Source organism: Pyrgilauda ruficollis, unplaced genomic scaffold (assembly GCF_017590135.1).
Source record: "Pyrgilauda ruficollis isolate IOZ18807 unplaced genomic scaffold, ASM1759013v1 scaffold23, whole genome shotgun sequence".
Lineage (NCBI taxonomy): Eukaryota > Metazoa > Chordata > Aves > Passeriformes > Passeridae > Pyrgilauda > Pyrgilauda ruficollis.
Window position 1 is genome coordinate 4,773,974 of NW_024522539.1, and position 22,565 is coordinate 4,796,538.

A 22,565-nucleotide genomic window follows, 5' to 3' on the forward strand; every position below is an offset into this window, starting at 1 on the left:
CTCCTTTATTTCTTAGCTGATTACAGTACTGTGGGTGGACCAAACCTAGTCTTCAGCCTCTGGGAAAGAATTAACTCCATCAAAATGAATTTAAAACTGAGAATTAATTATATAATCAGTGTGTTACTTCAACTCTTCCTTGCATATCCTGATTTAAGAAGCCTTCATTTTTACATTAATTGCCTGAACAAAGCCACAAAAGGGGGTTTACAAAAGATTAAGCATGTCAGGGGAGGGGAAAAAAATAAACCAAACACCAACCAAGACCCAGCAATTTCAGAAATTAAGTCTTTTGTCTCCAGCTAACACACATCAACTTGAACTCAGAAATGAAGAGACCAAATCTCTGCTGTACTGGAAGATGCTCCTAGATTTTCCTATTTCCCAAATATGTAACAGCTAAACAGGACACAAACACACTTAAAGAGCTACCACAGCTCTGGGATCTCCCTTCCCCAGAAGGAACTTGTGCTGCTCTGAGACATTTAGGGTCAGCTGCAAAAGAAACCTTCACACAGCCCCAGCACGGAGGGGCTTCCAGTGCTGAAGACTTTAAAGGAGTGGGAATATGGGGCAGGCCAGGACAGGATGTCCCCAGCACTCACACAGCAATTCACAGCGGGGGAGCTACAGCAGCCAGAGCTGGTCTTGTGAGGGAAAATCCTAAGAGTTATGGGGGAAGACACTGAAGGCAAAATTCTTCAATCATCTGCTCTGGAACAAAGGCCAAATGCCACCCATTAGTGCTTCTTCTCTAGCCAAGCATCCATTACTGAATTCAAAGCCTGGATGGTGGAGATCCCCTAACTCCTTTTGATCATTTGTTTCAATGATTAATAGCTTTCATCTTTACAGAAAGCTGTTTCCTATTTTTTAAATCTATCCTTCAAATATTTTTCCTCTGGATACATCCAAACCAGCAAGCAACGCTCCAAATGCACAGACAATTTTTGCTGTTATTCTCCAAGTGTATTTCTGATGTATACTGCAAGTATCATATGCACACAAGGAAAAGTTAGGCTTGAAGCCACGGGTAAGTTGTACATAATACTTGCTCACTTGGATTTCATAGAAAACATTTGCAGAGAAAAATCTTGCATGCAACTTTCAAACAAGTGGTATTCATCAGCAGATTTCTGGCATGCCAAGGGGAACTCAATATATAAAGCTGAGGAACACTTGGGGGCAAAGATGAGGAAAAGGGGAGGAGAAAACATAAATATGGATTAATGAAAAGGAGGAAGAAAACAGGATACAGGCAGCTCAGTCAGGAATGAAAATCCTGAATCTCTTCAGGGATTGGAAGAATTAGTCTGCATAGCCCTGGGCTGGCCTAACTTTCAGGATTAGCTTTCTTACAGTAGCTGTCTCATTATGCTACCGCTGCTACAAGCACATTAGGGTGATGTTTTACCACGATTTATCTAATGTACCAGTTATTAATTCTTCAGTATATTAGCAACAAACAAGATTGATGGAAAGGGAAAAGAAAGAAAAATAGCTCAGGCATGCATTCCTTTTTGCTCCACTATTATTCTGCTTAAGAAAAAAAAAAAAAACCAACAAAACATGCTGTAGTTATTTAAGGAAAAGCAGAGCTGGGCAAAGTTGGATTTAATTTGCAACTTGCTCTCTGCTGGACTACAAAACTCAGACCTTACCGGTGTCCAGCAAAAGCTGTGCCAAAAAAACATCTTAGGGCCAAAATACTCATCCGTGAAGAACTTCTGAAACCAAAAGGATTTTATTGGGCATAAACAGCAGACCACTGGCCTCTGTTGTCAGCAGGGAACACTCCACTAACGCTCCAGTCTAGCAGCAGAACGAAGCTCTTGTGGGAGGTGGCAGCCATGGAGTGACAGACAGTCTCTTGGTAGCTAAAATGAATTCCAGGCAGAGCTTTGCAAACAGTCACCACAGCAACCTTGAACTGGCTCCTGCCTTCGGTGGGAGCCAAAGGCTGCTGAGAGGAGCCCAGCAATCTGCCTTGCTGAGTCACTGCCCTGCCCCGAGCTGCAAAGTCTGCTGCTCCTCGGCACTTCCAGGAGGACGGGCACGCGGAGGGGACGGCTGCCAAACTCTGAGCAACTGCCTCGTGCAGTCCTGAAACTGTGCATCACAGGATCTTTTTGTTTATTAACACCATGCTGCAAATGTGCCTGCCTGTGGAAATTTAGCGAATCTGAGTGTACTTGAAATAATCACCAAATAGAGGAAATGCAACACATAGAGGTCAATTTATGCTCTCAGTTAAAAAGGTGTGAAATCTGGAATAATTCCACCAGAGCCAATAGAATCACTTCAGACTGGTAGGAAGGAGAGCAGCATCAGTCTTAAGAGGACACATTTGGAAAGCAATAGCACATCATCCTACAGCTCAGGCTGGGGAACACTCCCTGAAGGGCAGAAGATGACCACTCCATGCCTTGTCCAGCCATGCCTGCACTTTCTCTGCCTGCATTAGACAAGTTTCATCCATGCACAGGGGACCAGCAAAAGTCTCCTAAGCCAAGCTCAAGAAGAATCTTATGTGAAAAACCCTTGGTCATAATTCAGTTTCTTTCTCTATGCACAGGCATGAAATGCAGGGGGCTTAAGAAGCATTTTCTGTACATGCTCACGTTTTCACAGACGTGTAAAGTAACCCAAAGTCTACCAGTATTATCACAAGTTTTCAAGCAGTATCAGCAGTCACAACAGAATAAAACACAATTCAGGTGAGGAACACATGCTTAAGAAGCAACAAGAATCAATCCTGAATGGAGACAAGAAGTCACCAGTCATCTTTCATTTAAAAACCAGAAAGGGAAAGAAAATAAATTTTGTTGAATTAAGTGCTTTCTCCTTAAAAGTGAGACTTAAGAACAATCACACATGGTTATTAGACTTAAAACTACCGGATCATCATCTATAATCTAGGTAATGATCTTCAGCAATTTGGGGTACAGGAGAAAGAAGTATCTATTCATATATCTGGCCAACTCAAAAGAAAATTTAACAACATTTTAAATAGTTGGAATTTTTAAGGGAGGAGAACTCCCTGAGGCTCATCTGCTAGGTCCAGTGACCTGCCTAGTGCTACTTAAAACTTTTCCAGAGATTTAGAGGAGTTGCAGTGTTGGCTTTTACCTACATCTAGGTAGGTAATTCTCTCTAAAAGGGAGAATTCTGGAGTGCCATAGGGCTGCCGAGGTTTCTTTGTGAGGATATCCCCTGCAAGAACCTCCTTTCAACTCCTCTCCCCCACCACCTCTAAACCTATGAATGGGTGGCTCATGGCACTGATATAGACCTGTGACAATTTATGGGATGCCTATGGATAAGACCAGCCCTGGACAATGCTGCTGTGCAAATAAGATTTAACAAGAGACCATTTAGCTTCCACTTTCTTGTACAAAGAAGGCTCCCAGGAAAAGAGCAAAGCAAAACCACAGCAATCCCTGCACTGGGTCTTCTTGCCCATAATTTTGTGGAGGACATGGATGCTCCTTGTCAGTCTGAACATTCCCTGTGTGTATCACGGGGCATTTTCAAGTCCTCACCATCACTTCTCTTCAGCAATCTTAATAGGGGATGTTGAAATATTATATTGCAATTGTTGTATTGAAGAAAAAAAGAAAAAACTAATGAAATTATTTATACTTCCAGGGAAGAAAACAATGAGATGATATTGTCTTGAATGACCTTTCCTAAGTATGGGGATATAGCATCTTACACAATAGACTCTTGGTTCATGTTTCAATTACTGACCTTTACTGCGGAGAAAATTAATGCAATTTTCATCGTAATCCACCCGTACAAATAAGATCCATACGGAAGGTTTCCACATGCTGAATCTAACTCAAATGGAAAATGTCAGCTCTTTGCTACTGGATGAATTTGACTGTAATTTGTTCGGCTGGAGTCTTTTTGAATTGTGTTCATAAAACTTTGTATATCTTTGGTACCTATTTTTGACAGAGAATTTCCTACAGTAAAGGCATTGAATTTTTACTCTTTGGTGATTTTCTTCCACTTCTGTTTTTTTTCCAATACATGAGATACTAAACATTTCTTGGAAGTTGCCAAATAACTTGGCTTAAAGCCACAGTATCATTTGATTCTTCCTTGTTACATTGCACTACCCAAGCAGGACTACACAGGCTCACCACAGGACAAGAACTCTTTTAAAAAATCCCAAAAAATCAACAGAAACCTCACACAGGAATTGCTGTTGATTTAGTTTTTTCTCTGATTTTCTTTTGAATCAGTTACCAGAGCTGAAAATAGTCATAAATTAAGCTTTGTCTGTTGTGGAGATGCAAACTTTTATTCAGACAACGGGGAAGACTCCAAGGCTCCTTTCAGTCAGGTGCTATGACACAACCATTCACAAGGTAAATGTCTGCTCTTGAAACTCTACAGTCATTATCAGAAAGAGAAAAAACAAATAAAATAAATAGAACTGGTCAACAATCAGACAGCTTAAACTGAGTTGCATGCAGCTTGTCTATACCTTCTTCCTGGCAGACCAAAGATGCTGCAGTGATGTAAGTTTAAAACAATCCTTACTCAGGCTGACAGAGCCCAGAGCTGACAGGACACAGCCTGAACTCCGTGTCCAAGATGGCACAAATCCGAGAAGGCATTTATCCACGGAAGAGCTGGTGCCAAAGGGACAGAGCACTGCTATCTTTTACAGCCCTCCATGCTGGTATGTGGGGAGGGCAGAGGGGGAAAGGATGGGGGAGTCAGCAATTAAGCCCTGTCATTTAAGACAGATAGTCTAGGTGGAGGGAGTTAATCTGCTCTTGGGTTTTTGAACTAAGTGTCTGTGTATTTATAATTTGTAAACAGTTCATCTCTTCGAGGGTGTGTTACAATTCCCAGAAGCACGGTCTGTTATGTCTAACAGGCAGCAGAACCCAGAAGGGCTCTGTGTGCAAGTATTTTGATACAGCAGGATGACAGGAAACAGAAACAGTGACCTCGTACACCACAAGCCAACTAGCAGATTTCAACTTTGGGAGCTCTTGTATTAGGGAGGGAAAAAAAATACACAGACTTCTTTTTAAAGTAGACTTGTCTGTTTAAATGTTGACATTGCCATGAGATAGTGTCATAAAATTACATTTTTCTTGCACTCCCCAGAGAGCACTGGCCACCCTCAGACTGGGAAAAGTGTCTTAGACTGTACTTAATGTAATTAAAGATGTACCTAAAGTACTTAAAGATGCAAGTCATGGGAGTGCAAGCATGGCCCATCACTGCTGCACGGGGGTGCACACAAGGCACAGTAAAGACATTAAGGCAATTCTGCACAGCACTGGCCATGGGACAAATGAAGGGGCTGGTAATTGTCTCTTCTGGCAACTCTGTGCTGGAATTCCATCCATAACAACTGTAATGCTGGGATGTAAAGTGTTATCTTCATGAGAAAGCCTGCTGGGGGTATCTGCTGTGAGAGGCTTTAGCCAGTGCTACCAGCTCTCTGTGCCAGAGAGTCCTGGAGTGTGTGTGGAATGGAGACAGAGGCAGCTCCCACTACAACATGGTAGGGCCAAACCATCAGCACCTCAACTCTGACTCCCAGGAGTTTCACCAAACCTGCACACTTTGTTAAAATAAACCAAGAAAGGGAATGACAGTGAAGCTGTCTGGGGGGAGACAAAAACCCAAAGTCATTAAATCCATATTGAAGTGACCCAGTTGTATTTGTACAGAGAGAACCAAAGTCACTGGAGTTAGATGTAGGGTAAATGTGACCTAGAATATCTTAGCAGCAATGAATCTATTGCACACCCCAGGAAACAGAGGATTTGATACCTATTTAGTACATTCTTCTCTTTTCCCACCTCACCACTTGCAAGGGCAAAACAGGAATATTAAAATAGAAAAAAGCAAATGGGATTGTTCCAGGGAATAAGTTACACCTTTAGGCATCACACAAATAATATTTACAAATGTCTAGAACCAGGTATGCATTAAATAGAAATTATTGACTTCTACAGATACACAGTTTTCTTTTGAAAAAGATGCAACTTTCATTTAGCTACTTTTGATGAGTTTCAGATATTGGTCCATTCAGTTGACGAATTTTACTATACAAAGAGTAAATTATGAATGAGAACATTTAAACAACTACTGTGTGTTTCAAGAAACCCGTAATTCAACTGGATTGCCTAAACTTCACTTTATAACTTTGACGGATTTCTGGTTGCTCATTAAAATATAAGCACAGCAGAAGAGCAAGTAAAATTTAAATAACTATTCCCATCAATTAGTCTGCTGAGCTTCAATCCTGGGGTCTGTGACTGAGAAGAGTTAAGGTGCACTTGCTAGCTGCATTATTGATTTGCTTCTTAATGATCAACAAATTTCACTGTAGCATTTTTAAAACATAGAATATTCAAGAAGAGTCTTATTAACTTAGTATGCAATTTGAAAGTTTCACATCCCCTCATGAACATTTTCTTCCTAACAGCTAATGTTCCTTTGCATGCTGTTGCTCGTTAAATAATTCCTCACCTTTTAGCTTTAAAGTATTTATAGATTATCAGATCCTCCTTCACTTACTTATGTTTTTTCAAGCTGTATACATTAAGTTCTCTTAATCTTTCTTCGTATGTCATGCCCTCTAATCCTTTTATCATTTGTCACTGTGGTTTGATAAACTTGGAAAAAAAATCCAATGAATTTTTCACAGTGAGAAGAATGAGTAAGTATGTTCCAATAAAATAAAAAACAGGCCTTGCCAATTCCAATTCTTTCCACATTTCAGCTGCTGAACTAAAACTGGTTTTTTTCCCAGGCTCTGAAAGAAATGTTGAGAAAATTCTAACCAGCCCTCCACAAATCACACCAGTTCTGGCCTACTGAAGTGGAAATGCCAAATCGTTTGGGGAAAGCCATTAGTAGGGAATGTCAACCAGCACTCAGAAGGGCAGTGAGGGGGGATTGCACATCCCTGTGTACATCTTTGCACCTCCTCCACCACACACACCCCTGCAGGAGCACTTCATGAGCGTGTGCCCACTGCAGGGCCAGGCACAGCCTGGGGCTGCTCAGAGTCACTTCTTGTTCAGGTCTCGCACAGGTACCGCCCCTCTGGGATGTTACACAAACCAACTCCTTCCTACTTTCAAATCTGCCAAGCAGCAAACTGCTGACAACCGTTTTCCCGGTTAATACAGATAATAACTGAAGATTTATGGAGAGATTATTTGTTTGTGTTCTCCCACCTACCCTCTGATTCTAGCCAACATAACCGTGAGATACGCTTACCTTATCATCTTCATCCTCATCTTCATCCAAGCCCATAAGCTCCTGCAGAAGCAGATGTCCAAATTACAAAACACAACACTTATTTTTCTTAGTGACAGGCAATGTTCAAAAAGCTTATGATACTCCCACAAAATTTCACTATACAATTTTCTCCCACTTCTATTGAAAGTCATTAAAAAACCCCACCACATTCTCCTTTCCAAAGCAGTGTTTTATATTCAAGGACCTTTCTTTTTTGTGGCATTCTGAACAAAGCATGCAATACCCTATACAAATTTTAAGTCTAAATAAAGCATTAGTGGCTGTGTCCAGTAATCTGAAGGCAACAGGCTTTCAAACACATTGCCAACTTTTACTATCTGTAAACAGCTTTGTTCTCAGTCTTGCAAATGAACCAACTGGTATGTCAAGGCTGAGGGCTCTATACTCAACTTGTTCCATCCCCACTGCCACAATGACTGCTCCCTCTCTTTAGGGCCATTACTGAAACATTAGACTTTAGAAAACACATTAGTATGAACATAATCAATCTCACACAGAATCCCAGTCAGATTTCTATGCAGCATTATTTCCTCCCTTTAACTTCTGTGCTGACAGGTAGGACAGAAAACAAAAGACTTGGCAAAGGCTTGGAATTAGGAGCACTTGGCTTTCAATTCAGGTATTTAATAAGCTGAGCCTTTAACAGGGTCCCCCAGTTTTTTCCTTGGTTATTTAATAGCTACATTTGAATCTGTGTACTACAAGTTTAAATACAGCAAACATGCAAAGAATGTGAAGAATCACAATAAAAGGATGTTTTGAATTTAGGGTTTCTTAGGGGGTTGGGTGTTTCTCTTTTGGGGTTTTTTAATTTCTTTTTTTTTCTTTTTCCCTGATAGCAGCTTCATCTAGGATGTAAAAGGTACTGAGAGTTCAGATAGCCAGATTTATTCTTTGGCTCTTTGGAATACCCTGAGCAGCTGAATTAACACTGATCATGGTTTAAATTTCTATAGAAGCTCCCCATCTGTAAATCATAAAACATTTTACCAATATTCACGAATTTAGCCTCCTGGCAAGTGGATCAGGAGTACAAGGTTAATACTGTTATTCACATTTTATAGCACAGAAATCAGAGAGAATTTGAGGTTCACTTTTGCAAAGACTCTTGCTTGCATTCCTCTGTATACTCAAAATGTGTGTGCTGGCACACAAAAACCAAAGGCAGTGAATATCCAGCCAAGGTCTGAAGAAGCAAAAAACAAATAAATGACTGTGTAAAAAGCATTGGTATTTTGAAGAAAACCTTTTCTCATCTGCAGGACAGATGTGACTGGGGCCAGCACCTGATTGTCTATTTTTGACCTACAGATGGTTAGAATCATAGACACACATAAAAAAGGAATCAGGTAATATTAAAGGCACTTTGACTACTTGTTCCATATGATCCCAATCCTGCAAAGCACTTTGGCAGACGTGTGATTTTGCTTATGCAAAATGCACCCCTGAATTTCATTGCATGGCACTGCTTACAGAATGTGTGACAGGAAAAGAGCCAAATTCTTGATGGACCTTTCTTTAGTATTACCACAATTAGCTGTATTTTTGGAAATAGCCTTTTTGCTGTGTCCATCTAAATGACGCTCTGCTCAATTTTTCTGTCTCATTTGAGACTCTCCTCACCTGAACATGCAACAAACTCACCACAGGAAGAGGGAAGAGGCTGGAAGGCACTCTCTGTGCATTTATTTTTTTTTCTGGGTAGGTTATTATTGTTATTTTTTATTGCCTTTTGTATTAAAAACAAAAACATCTGTTTGCCTGGGATTCTCCCACATGGGAAGTTTTGCTTTTCTTGATGAAATCAAGTAGTCACTGAAGACACACAGTATCTTTCTGCATTATTCTGGACTTGGCTGAAATTGAAGAAAGGCATTTCTTTTACCATGTTTTCAAATTAAGCCTCCCCTGGTCTGGATAATGCAACTTCTCCTCTTTTCTAAGAATCTTTCCACTTGGGAGTGGATGAAAACTAAACCAGGAGCAAATTTTAACACTAAAACTAATAAACCTGACATTGACTTTTTTAATTCTGGGATATTATGCCTTTGTGTAAAATCCACTTGACTCATTTAGGTAAAGGTATTCTTCATGGTTACCAACGTCAATCATCTTTTAATCAAAAGTTAGAAGGAAGCTATCCTTTGATTTCCATTTCATTACTGTATTTATTTCACTTTTAAAAACAGAATATTATGGATATTCATGAATTTACTCTCCTTTCTAGCTCTAATTGCCATTGTTAAAGACAATGGTCAATATCAAACAATCATTTCATACCCCAACAATAGAACTTTGTCACACTTGGTGATTATTTCTGTGTTTAAACCTTTCTTTCTCCCAAGTTACAACCCAAAGCCTGAATTTCTGGGGGAAAAAAAAAAAAACCCATTTGTCTTTTAAGAGCTGAGGATGGGAAAGAGGAATAAAAGCTTCTTAAGACCTCAGATCACAGGACAAGGCTTAAAAGAACTACATTCTCTTTTGGATTCTATTGACTTTCCTCTTCTGTGAAACATGAATCATTAGTGTGTTGCAGAGTGCAATGGCAGGAGGAGAATGGCTTTTAGGAACTTGCTGCTTTGCAAATCTTTTTTAATTCTACTTAAAAACGTTTGTAGTTATTTAGTAAGTGAAATCCACCTCCTACACACTCTCATCTTCTTCTCCTATTACTCTGAATGGTTTATTGCTTTAATTGAATAATGAAAATTGAGAGGGTTGAGGTTTCTTTTCAGTATCTTTGAAACAAAAGTGTTGTTTAACTACACAACCAACTTAATGCCATTAGAACAAGTGACGCTTTGCTTGGGGCAAACTGGGGCTGCCAGAAATGTTACTCTACTTGCCTGGGCATCCTGGGCATTGTTGACCTTCCCTGTTGTGACGAGGGAGAAATTGTATGCAAAGAGCACCAGCAAAGCCAGGGGCACCATGTACAGCTCCACGGTCCAGACGGTGACCACAAACACCTGGGAGAACACGGACAAGTGTGGAAAGAGAAAGACACGTAAGAAAGGCTGTCAGTCATTATCATTGTGCACATTCGTCCTTGAATCTCTGCTAACCCCACCCAGGTTGTTATTATTTTGGCAAAGAAATCTGCTCCCTCTGGTCTGTGTGAGGCTGCTGCTCATTGGCTTCTCCTCCCCTGTACCTGGGGAAGGAGAAGCCATGAACATGAGGCCAGCCCAAGGCTTCTCCACTCCTTCCTGGGATCCCTCCAGCCTGGAAGCCTTTTGTCCTTAGTGCTGGTGTACAACAGATGCCCTTAGAGAGGTAAACCTGCTCCACTCTTCAAGCTCTAACTGCCAGGGGGTCTTTCCCAGGCGAGGGAAGAGCATTTTCCTCTTGTGCAACAGGAGCCACAGAGCTCCCTTGTCACTCCACAGGGGATGATCAGCAAATGCATCTTCACCATTAATCCACCCATACTCTTGGCACAGCAGCACACAGAAAGGACTCTCACCTTGCAGGAGGCAAGGCCTCAGGCTGCACATGATTCATTGGTTTGGAAAGGGATCCAGTTAGCCTAGTCTCCATTCTCATACTCTTGCTATTTTTCAGCACAGCATATTGAGATTTCACTGGTTCTTTTTCACTCTTTTCCTAAAAACCAGTATGAGTCTGTGTGTTTGGACTGGCATCTGACAAAACCCACCAGAAGCTAAACCAGAAGCCAAACTGGAACCACAAAACACACAAATAATATCATGGGGATCTAAAAAGCACATAGGATTTTTCAAAAAAAACCCTGCATCACGCTAAACTGCAATCATATCTTACAAGTACCAACAACACCTGAACAGACTGCAAACTTGGAGGGGTTGGCAATGCAAAGTTAATAAACTAAATCCAGAAGTGCCATAAAATGTATGTTGTGATCCCATTTCCTTTTCTACTCATACATAGTGTTTCCAGAAGAACTGCCTAATGCTGATAGCAACTTGAAGCTATTTTAAGCAATCTCCTTCAAAGACAAGGCACAAACACATTTTTCTGATTTTTCTTACCCCAAAAGAAACTGGCTTGATCAGAAACAACAATCACATTTTTAGAATAATACAGGTAAACAAAAATGAGTCAGATCCAGTAAAAGTATCTCAAACAACAACAAAGGGAAAATTCTATGGGTGATGAGGAAACTAAATCTCTACCTCTCCTCATCCTCAGCTTGCCAAATACTACATATAAAGACAATGCTGGCAGTTGTAGAATGGGATATTTATGGCAATGTATTTTGTGTTACGGACCTGAAAGTTTAACCACACTGTACCAAAGAAACACTTCCCATTGCATTCAGCAGTGTGAGAATTTACACCCCCACAAGACAGCAGCTGCTTTAACTTTTTTAACAAAAAGACTTGTCTGACATCAGACAAATGGCCAGTTAATACCTACCATGGGCCAAACATAAACCAAGAAACAATGCCTGTATCCATAACCTTGCCCAAACAGCACTTGCATTTTCTGGAGTGCACCTGATTTCATGTTAGCTGTTGCTATGCAAGGAATTCGACTGTCATCCTATTCTTGGCATTTGTTGGCCTGTAAAGCAATCTTCAAGATATATTCATTTATAAAATGGGCTGACATCCAGGAAATATATCTCCATGCTATTGATTTGCAGCACAGGAATGTGGAAGACTATTTGGTTTTGGTGGGGTTTTTTTTCCCCCTTTTTTGATCCTGTTGTTCAACATACTAAAAAATTAGAAGTGATAACGATTCACACAGCCACATTTCATATGTAAGCAAGGCAACAGAAACACGTGAATCCAGGCCAAGAATTGGTATTGGATTTGTCTTATAGAAGTTTTGCATAACTTTAGCTAATAAAACCTTCAATAGTTTTGATATTCCCAGCTCAAACATCCCCCATAAATTAAAATTCTAACCTGAACAAGTTCCTCTGAAGCTATTCCAGCTCCCTTGGATGAATATATGCTTGTCTTTTAAGACAAAGTGAAGGTGATAACAGCTTCTGTCCTACCCTAAATGTTACCTCAAAGAACAAGGACCTGTTACTGCACATATTTCCATAGGTATCTTAGGCACACATAGATTAAAAAAAAAGACATACATATAAACATACATCGGATCCTTCTGTAAACTCCATTCACAGAAATTCCTATTTCCAGATATTAATTCAAAACATTTGCTTCAGCCCAGGGGAGGGTGTTGCATTTGCACCACCTCCCTGGGGTACGAGCAAACTCAGCCTTCCCTGGATGCAGCAAAAAGACCCCACCAGCAACCAGCCAGGAAAAGTCCTCAAGGAGTCAATAAAGCTCTTGAAGAACCTCTCTTCATTCACTCAGTTGCAGGACTTGACCCAATTTTAGTGCATCTGTCACCATCCCATGTGAACATCACCCTGCTCGGCTGCAAGTGCAACACAACCTTGCAATCACAGGTCATTCAGGCAAGCTACGAAGTCAAGACCTTGGTGATTTTAGATCTTACAGTACATTTTGTGTATTATTAAGTTTCAGACCTCAAATAAAACTTCATTACAAAATCTCACTGTAGGCTCAATGGGTAGCTGAGGCATGCTGTCTCCTCCTTTCTAATGCTGACTGGTTTAATCAGCTGCTGAGTTATAACTCAGACAGTGAAGCTTTGATAGAGCTCCCACATCTCCTTAACAAGAGCTGCTTTGCTGCTATTGCCACAGTACAGGGAACTTTCATTACTGTGACACGACACAGACACAAGACAAATTGATTTAGCTATTCAGAAATTATTTAGCCTCGGAGGTATGGGAAATGATTGCTGTGAACATACAGTACATAATAAAAGTTCAGAGTGTGTTTATAGAGCGAATAGAAATATTTCTGCTGTTCTAACAGCCTTTTGAGTATTTCTGCAGCACCAGTTTTCAAAGCAGATCCCAAGCCGTCATCAAATGTCCTATTTTATCAACTTTCAGGGAGCTCCCTGACACTGACCACAGCACCAGCAGCCCGGTGACACAGATACCCACTCCCCAAATGACAAGGTCCTCAATCATGCATGTTTTTACTCTCTCCTCAGTGACACTTTATGTCTGGGAGAAGTTCTTGAATTATGCTCCCTTAATTATTTTCTTATCAATATTTTTATGGCAAAACTCAAGAATGCTTCAGCTGCTGATGTAAATAACAGCTAATGCAAGGAAGGATATCATCTTGATTTCTTGTAATCTCCAGTCTGTTTTTGCCTAATGCATAAACTAGAAAGAGAATCCATTAACAGGTTCAGATCACTTTCCCAGTACCACAGAAGTCAGGGACACAAACCATGTCCCCGCTTCAAATGATCCAGGTTCAACAAACCATTCCTTTCTTCAGTGTTTCTTGTTGTTAGACCAAGTTCTGTCAGACACAATCCATTACATTAATTGATACTTTTTCTGCTGGGTTTCACAGTGTTCGTGGGAGAAGTTGAAAGCACAGCAGCCAATTTCTAAACTAAGAGTTAAAGTAGCAGAAGCGAGCTTTCTACACTACTCCTTTTAATGCAATTTGAGAGTATAAAAGCCTATTATAGAAGTGAGCACTTTAATTCACAGCATTCTAAAACAATGATCAAAATAGAAACAGGAATGGGATAGACCTATCTTGAGGGAAAGAAAAAAAAAATAAAAGAGCTCTTGAAACTAATATTTAGACTAGAGCTCTACCTAAAAGACAACAGCAATATCACAGCCTTGGAGAAAGGACCACTTGATTTCAGCTGATTAATGTGTTGCTATTTCAAAGGGCCTAATAACTACAAGTTAAAGCTCTGGAGGTTTGGGAGCCGTTTCATCTGAAAATCATTGAAGAGGGGTCCAACTGTTCCTGTCAAGAAGCATGGAGTTTGAACAACCATGAGAGTGGCCCTTTTGACAGCAGCACAAAAGATGAGAGAAGGCAGTCTCAACTGAAAGTAAAAACAAACCCTTAGAAACACGTTTCAAATCTGGTTTTTCTGCCGCTCTGGTTCCAATTTAGCATCTGACTATTAAGACCAGATTTTAGACGGGTGTCTACTAAAATATGCCCATAAAACATTTGTCACCAGCAAATCCACAGTCATGGGATAGAACAGTTTTAAGAGGCTTAGAAACCTAGCACAAGATAGGATTTTCTGCGTGATTTTTCTACACAATAATTACAATTTTTCTAACTGTAAGATTAACAGGCTCTTTTTGACCTGGCAAGCCTTTGTGGTGCAGTGAGGGATGCTGTGTTTTGTGACAGAATAACTCTTGGACAACAACAGTGACGGGAGGAGAGTGATACATTCCATCAGATGGAAGAAATAAAAGTGAAAGGAGATTAAGTGCATGCGAGGAACCTATGGTATAAAGTTATTTTCTTGGTCAGTGCAGGCTCCAATGCTAATGAAATGCCTCATCAGCAGAGCTGTGAAAAATATTGTTTGAAACTCCAAGTTTCAAAACCCACAATTTAACTGAACTCTAAACTTCTAACAGCTTCATCGAAAGTTTCCTTGTGATTTATAAACACATTCTGTGTAACTTGTGAAGGCATGAGAAAAACTTGGGCTGATACTGCTGTGAACGTCCAAGTTTGGTTTTGAACTGAACTACACTAAACCAGATCAGTGAATTTGATTTGAAACAGAAAGACGTGTTCCCCCTTATTTACAGGGGAGAGGAATTCTGTATTTTTAACTTATTTCTGGGCTACACACTTTCAAGTTGCCATGTACGCACAAATGAACACCATAAAAAATGAGAAATTTTTGCGAATAAATATTCAGGGACAAATTCTCTATTTTTGGGGGGTTTCTAGGCTTTCAGTCCCTCTGCTCCAAACAAAATACAGGATATAAGGCAATAACATAAGATACTGGCTCCCCAAAAGGGCACTCGAATCCCTTGGAGGCAATAAGCCTGTCAACAACAAATTATTTCTGACAGATACTTATTCCTGCCCTTAGACATGGAGAATACAAGAGTAGAGGAGAGAATGAACACACTCACAGAGAGCAATGCATTTGTGCATATGTGCATATATAGCTGTGCATATGGAGACATCTCTTCCAGATATGGGCAATATGGATACAGGAACACAGCAGTGCTGAGCCTCCACTGACAAAAATCAGGGTGCCTGGTGAGGGCCCAGCCTGATTGAAGTGCAGCAATGAGGCTTGTGTTTTTGGGCTGGTTTTGCACGGAATAGTGAGAGTATTTAAAAAAAGAAGTCATGTAAAATAATGGAAATTATCTTAATGCAGCCCCATCTCAAGGCACAGCAAAAAAAGGTTGAGGAAACGACATAGCATGTATTTCCCACTAAAGATCCTCCTCCAAAGATGCAGTCCAGAGTCATTGTGACTGATACTCTTCCTTCCCACATTCACCTGATGCTCCCTCACCTCAGAGCGCGCTCTTACTGCACTTCACAGCCGCAAAGCTGGAGCTCAAGGAGGGTCAGTTCTGAGCAGAGTCACTCCCTCATTGCAATGCAGTACTGGAGAACGTGGCAGGAAGAGAAATTACACTTAAATAAACCAGCACTGGCAGAAGAAACCTATTTACTTTAGATTCAATTTGTTTTTTGTGTCCCCGGCAGAAGAACGGGGAGCATCTCAACGGCAGCGCAGAACGTGCGCTGTATTGAACGGCAACGACCAAAATCAAAAATGACCTGAAGGAATGGAGGGTTTTAAATATTTATGCCACATTACAAATCATCTCTGCATTGCTCCACATACCAGCGTACAACTTACTAATTTTTTAAGGGTGTACCACAAGGCAAAAAGCTCTTTGAAGCAAGTGTGAGCACAACCAGAATTGAAAAACAAAGACACAAAAAATCCACTTCAACATCCCAAAAGCCAAACCAAAGACTCAAACTGTGCCCCAAAAACCCTCAATCTGCCTAATATGTAACTGCACAGAACTGATTAGTAGAAATAAAGGATACGTTTGCACAATTTGTTTTACCACGTGCATGAAGCTAATGGGTTTTTTCCTCAGGTAATGCCTTGGATAACAAACAACAGGCCATAGTTGCCCAACCCAGTTGTCTGCATAGGCTAAATGACACAAAATCATGTCCTGCTGTCACATCCACATCCCAACTCTTCTTTTCCCAACTCCATCTTGCTAAGTGAATGGCCCAGGATGAGCTCAAGGAGAAAAAGGGGGGCCCAGCTTGTTGGGAAGTACCCAACTAGTGGTTGACAATTTACATCACATGTGTGATTCAACAAGAAAAAGGAGTAAAAGAATAAAAACTGTGGAGGAGTACGGGAACTCTGGTCAGCATGGTCACAATTTTACAAAACATTCAAAAGCAAAAGAAAAAAAAAATGTTCCCCACTCCCAACCAAAAAAAAAAGAGATGCAAAACCAACAAAAATAGTCCCAAAAACATGTGAAAAAATTCATACTGTTTAAGTCAATATGTGTTAGGGCCTTTTTTGTCATTGCCTGATTTAGACTCTTCAGGGGGATCTCATTTTCTCTGCTGCTGGTAGGAAGTAGAGACTCATTTGTGTTTTAAATGAAAGCTGTGATTCATGTGCAATCACAGGACTCTTAAGAAATAGTGCTTTAAGAAGAAGCATGTTCTGCAAAAGTTGCAGAGAAATCAGAGGAGCTGACAATATTGCAATCTGTTCTCCACCATCCTCTTGGGACACTGCCGTCGGAAACTCCATCAGGGAAGGTTGGGATGCTACACTCAAGACTGCAAACACTTACAAAATGTCCCCACTCTGAGCCTGAATTACTGTTGTCATTAACACGTTCAATGGATTTATCCCCTACTCACAACAATGCCTGGAATCAGAAAGAGATAACAACAAAACAAAAAGTAAGCTAATTAAAAAGCGATGGTTTTCTTTTTATTCTAGATTATTTTCATTACGTTAATGAGGTTACCCAGCCTAGAAAAGTAGAACCAAGATCCGTGGATATATTTCTGTAATGAGGAGGTCAGGGAAGAGGCACTCAGTCTAAATTTATTTCACTGAACTTATCACTTGTAAAGTCTGTAAGTTAAGATTTCTATATTGCATTCCAGCACTTACCTGGCACACTGGTCAGTGTGGATGATAACTGCCAGCACAAAGGGGTGCATGCCTGGGGGTGTCACCTCTGTCCTCTAAAATATGTGTATTTAACCCCCAAAGCCAATGTCCACAAGTCTAGTGGGTGCCCCTGTCCAATTTTCTTGTGGCTCCTACTTTATCCCTAATCCCTATAAGAGGTTAAACCAAAATCAGATCCAACATGAGTTTTGGGTTCTATATTTATGTATGTACAACAGTTTTAGAGTAAAAGATTTCAAATCCTTTTAGGCGGCAGACACTGAAGAAATAGCTGTTTGCCAACATGCTGACTGGTCTAATTTTTCCCTCATGCTTTTATCTAACGTATTTTACATTTCCTGTGCCAAGTAAAATACAGTTAAGACCTTCAAGCAATAAAGCTTAAAATCAGAAGAAAATAAAAAAAAAAAAAGGAAAAAATATTACAACCGTTTTCTATGTTTTGGGGTAATCCTCTGGGGATGGGCCAGGGGAATAAATCTGCATGCTGTTTCTAAAGGTGACTGGAGAAGACCAGACCAAGGTGATTGGAGAAGATCCCAAAACAAAGAGGAGTGACAGGCAAGGAAAAAAAGAATCTGTTGTTTTATATCGTAGATAAATTAAATGGTCATTTTTAATTCTCATGTTTTGGTTTGTTTATCAGCAGGATCATAGCTCTGGAATTATTCTCACACAAAAAGTTATAATTTGTTTTCAGGGAAGACAGGCATTATGCAAGTTAAAAGCCCGATCTTATAGTAAATAATTCTTCCAAAAAGCACCAGAAAAAAAATATTTGTGCTATTTAAAAGAAGGAAAAAAGGTTGGAAAATTTTATTTATTCTGGATAAGGTGAACACATTAAAAGGGTCATGAAAAAAAAATTATCATTAGCTGAGCTGATAAATGTCCACTTATTTGGAGGAGTATTTGTTAACATTTTGAGAAACATTAGCAACAAGGGACAGATGGTGACGTAATTGCTCAGCAGTGGAAGGAGTGGTGGAGGAAGTGCTCTTAAATTTGGGCTCTCAACTGGGTTCCAATTGGTAACAAATGGGAGTCTTAAATTATATGTTTAAACTACTTTAATGACTCCTCCTTCACATTCATAATGTGAATTAGAGCTGAATGGGTAAAGGAAAAAGGGCTCTCTAATAAAGCAAGCATGTTAAATTAGACTATGTTCAGTGAGAATCACACATAAGGTTACCTCCCTGGCATCTCCACCTATGGCACAGGGGGGGAACAGAAAAAATCAAAAACCAGGTTTGTAGAACCTGGCAGTAAACCCAGATAAATGAGGAATAGATGATTGTAACACCATTGGTGCAAAACTGCCTGGTACCCTCTTTTCCAAAACCTCCAATCCTAAAAAAAAAACCACATTTCCAGACTGAAACAGAGCAAAGGAACAAAAAAAAATTAAAAATTAAAAAAAATCCCAAACCAGTAAACAAAGACCACAAAATCAGAAATCTAAAAGCACCTCTAAAGCATATATAAAGCAGTGAGAGTATATCCTTACAGGCAAAGAATTCCAGATTATTTATCCCTCATCCTTAAAGTGTACATGGGATTCCCCAACACAGCCCCATGCCAGAGCCCACAAAGCCTCTTTATCTGCCTGTGATAGATTTCTCACAGTGAAGAGGAGAAATGTAGTTCATGACTGAACCCCAGCCCTCCCCACACCTGACACACACCCAGGGCACCAGGAACAGTGAGACTACACAACACTTAAACAATTCCAGCACGTTCATAATCTGCAGTGTGACAAAATTGCTGCATTACAGAACAAATGCATGGAGCTGACTGAGGCTTACTGTAATTATACCCTGGATATGTTACCATTGTAAGCTAACAGCAGTGACACACAAAAACACCCCCTGTATATTGACAGCATGACTATGTAATAGAGATTTTCCATCAGCAGACCTGTAGCATCTTGCTTTCCAAACACAGAATAATCTTAAAAAAAAAAAAAAAAAAATTAAAATTGAAAGACTCCTGCAATTTCAGGCAGCTGTTCAGGTAAAACTAAAGCCAGAAGATTGTTTATTTTAATAAAGCTATTATATGTGCAACTCCAAATTAGGAATGGCAGGAGACTGGGGGATGCCTAAACCATCACCACCTGTTTGCCCTGAAAATCAATTAAAGTCACACTATCACAGCAATCCCTTCCTAGCTAATAAAAGTTATACAGCTTCAACATGCAGCTTTAGGTGCTTTGAGGGAATGTGCCTGAAATCTAAATCCTGAGTCTCACATTACTTCAACACTAAACACAACTCTGAACCACTGTAAAACTTGGTTTTTTGGGGTTAGAGAAGGTGAAAAGAGAAAAGAGATCCCAAAATGTTGTTTTGATGCAGTGGATTGAACTAATAATCAGTAAATTCTAACGATTCAGCCAAGAACATTATATAGAGTTTGAAGTAGGAGAAAACTGAAGTCCTTTATGACACATGCCTGTTCAACATATTCTGTGCTGCAGAACAGATCCAACTTTACAAGTTGAAAGCAAGGGCAGTAGAGACATCCCAAGTGTTTTAGTAATTAAACGAATATGCATAATGAACCATATGCCCAAAGGGCCTGTTCTTCATGTGGGCCAGATTTTTGTTTGAATTTTTAATTTTTATATACAGATGAAACATTTCATGTAATATAGCAACAGTGCAAAGGAACATGCTATGCAGGAAGGGAAGGAGGAACTACCCATCTGAGAACGATCAGAATACACTTGATGAATTCTGCTCCTCAATTTCCGATTCAGAGCCAAGAGGGCTTAAAAAAAAAAAAAAAAAGGAAAGAAAGAAAAAATCTTTTTCTCCTTTGAACAGCTGTATTACTCATCTGCTCAGAGTCTAGAAAAGAGGCATTGAATATATGTATATTTATATAGGTCATATTTATACATTTATGTGTGAAATGGATTTGATACACCAACACATTTAGATGCTGCAAGACTAGCAAAAACACAGACACTATCAAATTGAAAAGCTTCTGATCCACCAGAAAAAATAACTACAGGATGGCTCTCTAGTCGGCAGGACCTGTCATGTCATGTGAGCTGCAGTGAAACAGGACACACACATCTGTCTGTGAAACAGGAACGGGCATTTTGAAAAAGATGGGTCAAATTCCACTCCTGTTACAGTAATGTTGCCCTACTGTGAACGTGAGGATACCACAGCCTTGTTGCAGAAATATTAAATCTCCCAAGTTCTCCTGGGGTGCAGCTGTGCTTCTCCTTCCTCAGTAACATTTACCTTTTTTTTCCATCCCTTGTTCTTAAAGTACTTTCCAAGCAAAAGCAGAATCCTTTGCAAATTTAAGATATTTTAAATATCTGGACTTCCAAATAATAAACTGGTTCTTTTAAGTGGTTCTGATCCACTAGGCAAATTTCTCTTTTGCTTCAAAAAACCAGTGATGGGGTCAGGTACTTGTCAGTGTGGACATTCTGGTTCAGAAGCAGAAAAGCTTTCCTGCCTTGAGCTTTCTGAGTGCATTTTGTTTTCAGCTTTATGGACCAAGAGAACTCAAATGCTAATCAGACTTAGCGAGGGAGAGGAAGATTTTGGCAGTAAACAGCAGAGGAGTGCCTCACAGTAGCTGAGGCGTGGCACTGCCCTGGGATAACAAGCTGTGGCTGTGAGTGCCAGACTCAGTCCCACAGAGATGTGCCGGGGAAGCACCAGCCCAGCAAGAAGGGATGGAGACCATAACGTGAGCACTTCCCAGTTACAAGGGTGACTCTTCCTCAAATTCAGCAGTTAAACTTTTTTTGCCACTTCAGGAACTCCTGTAACCAAATTCAAGTGGCATGGCAATGTAGGAGCAACCCTGGACTCAGGACTTAAGAGTATTTAAAAGCTGAAATAGTTGTAAATAGCATCATTCATTGCTCTCAGTCCTAATTTGGGGTCTGTGCTTTTGCCACTGCTGGGTTTGCATGATCTAGTGGTCTCCATGGAAAGACAGATAAACTTCAACAGCTGTCAGAAGACAAAAATTGACAAGGAGCATCACCTTCCCTGACTGTTTAAATCCTTTAAGGAAGTGTTGCAGCAATTAAGAGAGGGAGTTTAATCTTTGCAGAGTGCATTAACACTCTCCGACCTCCCAGACAATAGATCAGACCTCAGACACATAATGCTTCCCTAAGGCTTTTTAACCAGAGCATTTGATCTCATCCCACTCTGCGTGTCTTACTAAAGGTATCCGTGTGTGAGACAGGATTCATTGGGCACTAAAGGACCACTGGCTCTGCCAGTATTCATACAACTTTCAAAAAAGAAAGCAGGAATTGCTTTCATTGCAAGGCATGCTGCTGCAGAAGTACTACTTCCCAGAAGAAGGAGAAAAAAAAATAAAAAGAAAAAGAAACAAAACAAGATTAAAACCATCCAGAGTAGCTCTGCAAAATGTCTTCATTTTTATTAATCTCATATTTCCTTTCTACTGCCACTGTTTATTTCCCAGCTTTGGAATATAAATCTATTTTTTGGAGGGAAAAAAAAAAAAAGCTTAGATTAGTTTTTTATTCATAGAAACAGTTATCTGATAATAATTTCAAAATACTTCATTTCTTAACCCCTGCAGAAGGACTTAAGGGAAAGGGAATTAGGAAGACAGGTCTAGTTTATTAAGGAAATTGAAATATATCATTGCAAATAATTTTCCCAAATGTGTACATGGAAGTATCTGGGGAAGTTTTCTTAACTGCTGGAACAAGTCATCATCTCATTCCTGATGGGCATGTTCAGTTAAAAAAAAAAAAAAGCTAATATCACTGTATCAATTATGCATTTCCCATTTAATATTCTAAACATTTTAAGAAAATTTGCTTAATGCAAAATTTTTAATGGAATTAGACTGTCTTGCCATCATGCTCTGACAGAAGCCACATCTCCTATGGCCAATACATAATGGGAGGATAAAAGCAGCTCACTGGATTCCCACCCACTGCTAAAAAATGGGTGCTGCACTCTCCCTAAGCACTGGTGGTTCTCCCCCCACCATGCAATGCATTTGAGGTACCCTTATGGCTACAAATATTTAGATGAGGCTATTAATGCTTTTCATTAGCAGCAGGATTTTGTTTTACTTTTGTAGACCTACAAAAAGTGCCTTTTTGTGGAGTACCTGCATTACAAAAAGGTTTGGCTGCTGTTGAAATGGGTATCTCAAATTTGCCAAGCCAAGTGCATCAC

General features: G+C 40.0%; 1 protein-coding gene across 1 annotated transcript in view; it reads right to left on the reverse strand.

The window, feature by feature from the left end:
- The window catches only part of MCTP2 (multiple C2 and transmembrane domain containing 2), a 117,938-nt gene that overhangs the window by 12,631 nt on the left and 82,742 nt on the right, over positions 1–22,565 (reverse strand). The window contains exons 19-20 of the mRNA XM_041469302.1: positions 10,155–10,277; positions 7,264–7,305 (exon numbers count right to left, since the gene is read on the reverse strand). Coding sequence (XP_041325236.1) covers positions 7,264–7,305; positions 10,155–10,277 — 165 coding nt within the window. The remainder of the gene's footprint in view (positions 1–7,263; positions 7,306–10,154; positions 10,278–22,565) is intronic.